General features: G+C 42.6%; 1 protein-coding gene across 1 annotated transcript; it reads left to right on the top strand.

The window, feature by feature from the left end:
- The first annotated feature begins 2627 nt into the window (after positions 1–2627).
- Positions 2628–6769, top strand: bhmt (betaine-homocysteine methyltransferase). The gene is made up of 8 exons (XM_056432758.1): positions 2628–2734; positions 2883–3015; positions 3134–3246; positions 3796–3987; positions 4865–5012; positions 5690–5872; positions 5956–6184; positions 6274–6769. Exons 1-8 carry the CDS (start codon positions 2714–2716, stop codon positions 6452–6454), a joined length of 1200 nt encoding a protein of 399 aa, XP_056288733.1. The 5' UTR covers positions 2628–2713; the 3' UTR covers positions 6455–6769.
- Positions 6770–7717: the final 948 nt, after the last annotated feature.

Below are 7717 nucleotides of genomic sequence, written 5' to 3'. Positions count from 1 at the left end.
TGCCTTCAACTTGCATTATTTCTAATGTCCATCTTCTGGTTGTATAGAAGTCTATAGAAATGACTCTTCTTCTCTCTTGATTTATTCCCTCAGTAAACATTGTAAACATGAGTTTATGGTCTCAATCTCTAGTTTTAAGTTTTCTTCAATACAGCATGATGTTCATTTAACAAATCATGGTGCATATAGAATCAAATTGACCATAAAGCATTGTTATGCTTTGGGGCGGGGCTTCGAGGTGATTGACAGGTATCAGGTGTCTCTAGTCAACCCTCCTCAGTCCAAATATGGTCACTTCAGTTCACTAAAGCCAAGATGGCGACAGCCAAAAGGCCAAATTCGAGGCTTCAAAATGTCCACAAACTAATATGCGGCATCACGGTGACATATGTCCACTTTTAAATGTTGACCTGATGATGGCACTAGACTAAAAATTATGACAACACAGAAAGAATTGTGATTTATCCTGAGGGGAACATAATGTTCAACCAAACGTCAACACTGTCAAACAAATACACATCTGAGGATTTATGAAGTCATGAAGATTCATCCTCTGATGCCAATTTATCCAATAATTGAGGCAATTCTTTTTTATAAAATATTTACATTTTCTTTATTATTTCATTTAAAACCGTAATTAAAAACACAAGCGAAAATCCTCAAACCTTTTAAATTCTGAAACATGTATTGTTGCATAAAACCATTTAAAGCAACAGTGCAGCTAAACAACACTCAACTCTATCCAAGAATGGCTTCGCTCTGGTTATCTGCATCTTATGTAACTTGTGTAAAAACGTGAACGCTCATCAGAGTCGACCTCTAATCGATACCGTACACTGATCTCTCAGAGGTCCTTGAGCCTTTTATTGCAACACAGCTTCCTCCAACCCACCTGGAACGGCTGCGGCAGGTTTGAACCGGACGTGTATCGTCACAGCTGCTTTACATGAACACCGATGTGCAGAAGCAAATGTATTTATGGACCGACTGCAAATTATGTGAACGTGTGCCCAGTTTATCGAACACTATTGGGTTGATTTACAAGAGAACTTGGAGTTAAATAGTTAGTAAGTGTTTCAGGCAAACATGGTGCACCAGACTTTAACTGTGTGAAGTTACGCAACATCATGCGGCCCAGAGGCTGCCATTATCTCTGGACTGTTTGCTTTAAGCTGGTCCCAAGGCAAAGCCTCTCTTTCTATGTCTGCATTAGTTTGTATTTTGTAAATAGTTTTCACCTGTAAGGTGCATAGTTCAGGTTGCACTTTTTTTCGTGTTTTTTGCCACGCTAGCGACATCACTCCAGGGACGGTTCACCAACACATTCAACCCGTTCTCACTCCCAATCGGGTGGATGCTAATATTTGCACCAAAAGCAACTCGGCTGATGGAAATGTAGTTATTTTTACAGGTATTAATTAACTTCCGGTTCTGAAAATGTGAGCCAATGATGAAGTGTCTTGAACCTGCATTCTCTCTCATGGCCACCAGGGGGCGACTCCTCTGGTTGTATAGAAGTCTATGGGGAAATGACTCTACTTCTCTCTTGATTTATTCCCTCAGTAAACATTGAAAACATGAGTTTATAGTCTCAATCTCTATTTTAATGATGTTCTTTTAGTAAATCATAGTCCATTTAGAGTCAAACAGATATAGAAAGGTATGCTTTAGGGCGGGGCTACAAGGTGATTCACACGTAGCCCCGCCGGAGGTCGGAGGTCGACACAGAGAGGCCACCTTTACTGCCTGTTTGTGTTACGTCTTTTCCTAAACTAACTACTAACTAAATAGTTGTGTTGCCTAACCTAAACTTCCTGTGAAGTTTATTTTGAAAGGACACTACGCATGGAACGTGGATTTACAAGCCGTTACGACCAAACTGTTCCCTGGACACAGAAGAGATGTGACGTAATGGGTGAATATCTAAATTACTGGCAATGAAACTAACAACAGGTGGCGTGGCGCGAAGACAAGACATCTATGCAAACATTATCATTGTGCTTGAAAGAGATAGAATCCAGGTCATTGTGATCTTTCTCAAGAAAAGATCATTAATATTATTCTAATAATGAATTCACGACCAATTTGAAAGTTTAACATATCATTTCCCCAGAGACTAGGGTACCATGCAGTCAGGGTATAACAGATTTGTACCCCTGCACACAATCTTCTTCTTCTTCTGGTGCATCACATGCTCCTGTTTTTGTGTGTGCATTTATCACAGAATTATGGCTTCTGACCAATAACGTGAACACCTTCATCAGCAAGCACAAAGGTTCTATACTTTCAGAACATCATCTAAATATGCTCATCACTGTAACATCTGCATATTTAAGGTTATGTGTTTTGCATTATGTATCAAACAAACCAGTTACAACCTGACTGTACTTTGGTTTGCACGAGTCAAAACAGATAATCACCTTGTTCTCATCTAATTAAAAAATTACATTTTAAATGTTCTTCCCTCAAATAAATGTATTTCACGAGAGTCTCATGAACAACTTCTTGTCTTGTGCAGACCTCCCGGAAAAAGAAAGAAAAAAGCAAAGCAGACGAGCCGTGCAGGAGGAAGGCGGTTCCTCCTGAGTGACAGCTGCAGGCACCACGCCCTCCTCGGATTATAAAGGCCGCGTGCACGTCTGAGCCGAGACCCTTCCGACCTCAGAGGGACTCTGCAGCCGAGAAGAGAGGGCCGGCCACTGCTGCGATAACCATGGCACCAGGAGCAAAGAAGGTGGGCAGAAAGGATGCGTCACGAAATCGTGTTGAACCACTTTTTGTTTTTGTTTGTTTGTTTAAAAAAAAAAAAAGGAAGTGCAACACACCTTTTCTTACATTTATTGATGTGCTTTTCTGTGCATCCTGCGTGTGACTTGTCTCAGGGCATCTTGGAGCGTCTGGATGCAGGAGAGATCGTCATCGGGGACGGAGGCTTCGTCTTCGCCCTCGAGAAGAGGGGCTACGTCAAGGCGGGGCCGTGGACCCCCGAGGCCGCAGCCGAGCACCCAGAAGCAGGTAATGCTGCTGGTTGTTGTTGTTGTTGTTGTTGTTGCTTTTCCTTTTTCCTTTCCTTTTTTTGTTGTTGCTCTCACTGAGCCTGCACACGGTGACTGACGTCATGTTGTCGTTTCAGTGCGTCAGCTGCACAGAGAGTTCCTGAGGGCCGGATCCAGTGTCATGCAGACCTTCACGTTCTATGCAAGCGACGACAAACTGGAGAACAGGGGCCACACGCAGAGCTTCACTGTGAGTAGAGCTCTGCTCTACTACCTGCAGCATGCATGGGTTTTACTTTTTGTTTTGTAATGTACACTACCGTTCAAAAGGTTGGCGCCACTTAGAAATGTCCTTATTTTTCAAAGAAAAGCACTTTTTTTTCAATGAAAATAACATTAAATTAATCAGAAATACACTCTATATATTGTTAATGTGGTAAATGACTATTGTTGGTGGAAACATCTGGTTTTGAATGAAATATCTCCAGAGGTGTGTCGAGGCCCATCTCCAGTGTTCTAATGGTACATTGTGTTGTCGCCTTAGAAGACTAACGGAGGGTTAGAAAACCCATTTTATGTTAGCACAGCTGGAGAGAAGCTGTAAAACGGACCTTCCTTTGAATTACAACATTAATATTTCAAATAAGAATCATTATTTCTAACCTTATCAATGTCTTGACTATATTTTCTCTTCATTTTGCAACTCATTTGATGAATAAAAGTGAGTTTTCATGGAAAACACGATATTGTCTGGGTGACTTTTGAACGGTAGTGTTTACATACCTCTTTTAAACTTTAGGGGCAGCAAATCAACGAGGCCGCGTGTGACCTGGCCAGGGAGGTGGCCGATGAGGGCGACGCTCTGGTGGCGGGAGGCGTCTCTCAGACCCCCGCGTACCTCAGCTGCAAGAGCGAGGATGACGTCAAGGCCATCTTCAAGAAACAGATTGACGTCTTCGTCACGAAAAACGTGGACTTCTTGCTTGCAGAGGTACGTGGTGAGCTGCGTTGGTGAGTTCAATGTGAAACGGGGAGGAAAAGTCTGGGGAAATTCGGTTTATTTTAGCATTGCACTCTCATAAAGCTGTAAATAAACCAACACTGGACCCTACACTTCCCACCATGCAACCAGGGACATTTTCATTAAATCCCCCTCTGCTCATTGTTCAGGTTTAATGTTCTCAGACTGTAGAAAAAGTCCAGGGCGACACAAGATTAAAAACAACAACACTCCCTTGTAGAGAACTTTATGGCATTTTTGTTTATAACAATCCGTTGAGTGTCTTTGAAAAGAGTGACGCCTCGTCGTAAACTCATCACAGGTAACTCTGATCAAGTCTTTTAAATCCGCCAGAGTTACACCACAAGGTAAATGTCCATCTTCACGTCCGTGCTCTACGATAACTGCATTAATTTACTGCCGCGATGCCCACGATGCCACGTGTTGCTGCTGATTGACGGCAACTGATCGTCGTTGCGTTGGAATGTATTTAAACCTGCATTACCACAGTAGAAAGAAACTGCTCACTAGACACGACCTCTCTTTAAGTTGACGTGCAGAACTTGTTGGCTGACGGTGGACTCCTGCAGCTGTTGCAGAGCAACATTTATATTGGTCTCCAACTCCTGATGGACATATCTCACCAGCTGGTCTGTTGAATGGCCTTTGCTGCCCAGCAGGTGCAGCACAGTAGCTTTACATAACGTCTCATTAATATAGCAGCTTAAAAAAATGTCTGCATCAGGAAATGGGGCTTCAATCTTTATATATTTAGCTGCCAACGGTGACTTTTTTAATATTGTGAATAAAAACCTACCCATTTAAAGTAATTCAATGTTCTTTATGCTTCGTGTGCTTTTGCTCGCAGTACTTTGAGCACGTGGAAGAGGCCGAGTGGGCCGTGCAGGTTCTGAAGAGCACCGGGAAGCCCGTGGCTGCAACTCTGTGCATCGGGCCAGAGGGAGACCTGAACGGAGTCAGCCCCGGAGACTGTGCCGTCAGACTCGTCAAAGCTGGTATGACAACATGTTGCTGCATCTGCTGCAGGAATGAGTTTTAAAACGTTGTGTTGCACAATGTGCTGCAGGAATGAGCCCTGAAATATAGGAATGATCCCTGAAACACAGGAATGAGCCCTGAAATGCTGGAATGAGTTGTGTTTTTGCACTTCTGGAACGCTCGTCTCGAAGTAGATGTTTTTTTCTTTTGTTCAGATGCCTGAAATAAAGTTGTTGGTGAATGCACGCTGGGGAGATTTTAACGTTCTACAATATACAATTAATTGATAAATAAACCACTTGGGAATTTTGAAACTTTTATGTTACTTTAAAAACAAGTGGCTAAACGAGACTAAACTACATCACGCCGGGGGATACTGAACGTCTGTGTGCATCTGTTTAAAATTAAAAGATCTGTTCAATGTTTTAAAAGAGGATGGAATATGCAAATATTCACCATTATAAATGATATGCAATGAAGATTTTTGATGAAACAATCTAATATATCAACTTTTCAAACTACAGTTTAAGTGTGTGGAGGATTTGCGATTTGAGTTTGGCGCCATCTAGTGGACCCACACCACCACGGCAGACTAAATAACACACTGCTCCAGAGGGCAACACAATAGATGCGCCATAGTTCTCACCTGGATTGTCATTCGTTCCTCTAAAGTTTGCATGTTCCCCCTCCGTAGGAGCTCAGATTGTGGGCATCAACTGCCACTTTGACCCGGAGACCTGCGTGAAGTCTGTGAAGATGATGAAGGAGGGAGTGGAGAAGGCCGGGCTGAAGGCTCACTACATGTGCCAGCCGCTGGCTTACCACACTCCTGACTGCAACTGCCAGGGTTTCATTGATCTGCCCGAGTTCCCTTTCGGTACGCGTCCTCGCTCGGAACCTGCTGCTCCTCAACGTCTCGCTCTAAACCAGACTAACGTCCTACTGCGTCTCCTCCGACAGGTCTGGAGCCGAGGATCCTGACCCGGTGGGACATGCAGAAATACGCCCGGGAGGCCTACAATGCCGGCATCCGCTACATCGGGGGCTGCTGTGGCTTCGAGCCCTATCACATCCGTGCCCTGGCTGAGGAGCTGGCCACCGAGAGGGGTTTCCTCTCTGCCGGCTCCGAGAAGCACGGCAACTGGGGCGCTGGTCTGGAGATGCACACGAAGCCTTGGGTCAGAGCCAGGTACTGGACTGGCTTCTTTCTTTTAACCTCACGTTTACTCTCCAAATACCTCCAGTTTGGTTTAAAATAGGAGGTGTTCCTCTGTGCAGGGCCCGTCGAGACTACTGGGAGACGCTGAAGCCCGCCTCCGGCCGCCCCCTCTGCCCCTCGATGGCCTCGCCCGACGGCTGGGGGGTCACCAAAGGTCACGCTGACATGATGCAGCAGAGGGAGGCCACCTCCCAGGATCAACTGAAGGCTCTCTTTGACAAGGCCAATAAAATCCAGTGAAGACGAGAGGAGACGTGTTCACGCTGCCTCTGAAGTTTACGTCCCAAAAAGAGTGACGTTGACATCTTTCTCTCTTTTAGGACCATTTTTACTGTATGTGGAAGACTGTCATCATAATGCTGAAACTTTTTTAATGAGCTTTCAAGCCTAAAGCAACAAGAAAATCACAACTGTGAATTGCCGAGGCTGCAGAAACCCCAAAGCAGCAGCTGTGAACGCACTAAAAGAAATGCCTTAACGCTCTAACTGCGCCTGATGTTTTCTTACAAAATAATTGAATGATGTGCAGCAATAAACTTCAAATTAAACAAAATATGCCTGTGTTCTGTAGTTTATATTTTTTTATCTTAAAAAATATATATACAATTTTTAAAAAAAAGTTTGCTTCAAATGAGTGGACAATTGCGTTTTTATGATAAAGTCTTGGTTTATAGATGCCGTGGAGGAATAAGTACTGAGGGGTTTTCTGCTTCATTTCAGTGGCAACTATTATACTGTTTACACTTCTATATGCATGTTATGCCTTGTAGTTAGTTTCTTGGTTAATGTTATAAATAAAGTGATGAAGGAACCCCTTAGCTCCACATCAAAGTTGCTTGTTTACCGTATACATCACACCTGAATTAACTTAATTTAGCAAAAACGGTTTAGTTAAATTCACTTTTTTTAAAAGCTTCCTTTTTATGTATTTTATTTTGTAAACTCATCCATTTTTTTTTTTTTGAAATGAGAGAAGAACATGCATTTATTATTAAAGTATGTATTATTTATAATTCATCCAGTTCAATTTGAAAACTACATTTTGTTGAGATGGTATCCAATTGAACTACATACAGACATTAATACAACTACTAGGCCACGTGTATTGGTATTGTGTTTTCAACTCTAAGAAAAATCATTTTGAAATGTGTCAGTTCTGGAGGTCATTACGTGTGTTTCATGCATAGGTCCATTTTATCTAATGGCTGCAGGTATTTAGAGTGTTATTGTTCTCAAACGAATGGAAACGATAGCAGCATTAATCTCTCTGGAGAGTAACAACAATACAAACCCGCTGCTGCCATCTAGCGGATGAAAAAACACAGAATATTAGGAGAATCTAAACTGTTTTTGATCAACATAGCTTTAAAAAAATTATAAAAAATGATCTGCAGACATCAGTAGTGCTCGTATTTTTGAACCACATAACATTTAATAAATGTAATGTGTGTGTGTGTGTGTGTGTGTGTGTGTGTGTGTGTCCAAAGGGAGTTGTGATTTCCT

This window comes from Pseudoliparis swirei, chromosome 15 (assembly GCF_029220125.1).
Source record: "Pseudoliparis swirei isolate HS2019 ecotype Mariana Trench chromosome 15, NWPU_hadal_v1, whole genome shotgun sequence".
In the NCBI taxonomy this organism is placed as follows: domain Eukaryota; kingdom Metazoa; phylum Chordata; class Actinopteri; order Perciformes; family Liparidae; genus Pseudoliparis; species Pseudoliparis swirei.
This window is presented reverse-complemented; position numbering and strand designations above follow the sequence as displayed.

Coding starts and splice junctions, on each gene's coding strand:
- bhmt (XM_056432758.1), top strand. CDS start 2,714: ATGGCACCAGGAGCAAAGAAG. Junction 3,247..3,795: donor GCCACACGCAGAGCTTCACT/GTGAGTAGAGCT, acceptor TTTAAACTTTAG/GGGCAGCAAATCAACGAGGC. Junction 3,988..4,864: donor TGGACTTCTTGCTTGCAGAG/GTACGTGGTGAG, acceptor TTTTGCTCGCAG/TACTTTGAGCACGTGGAAGA.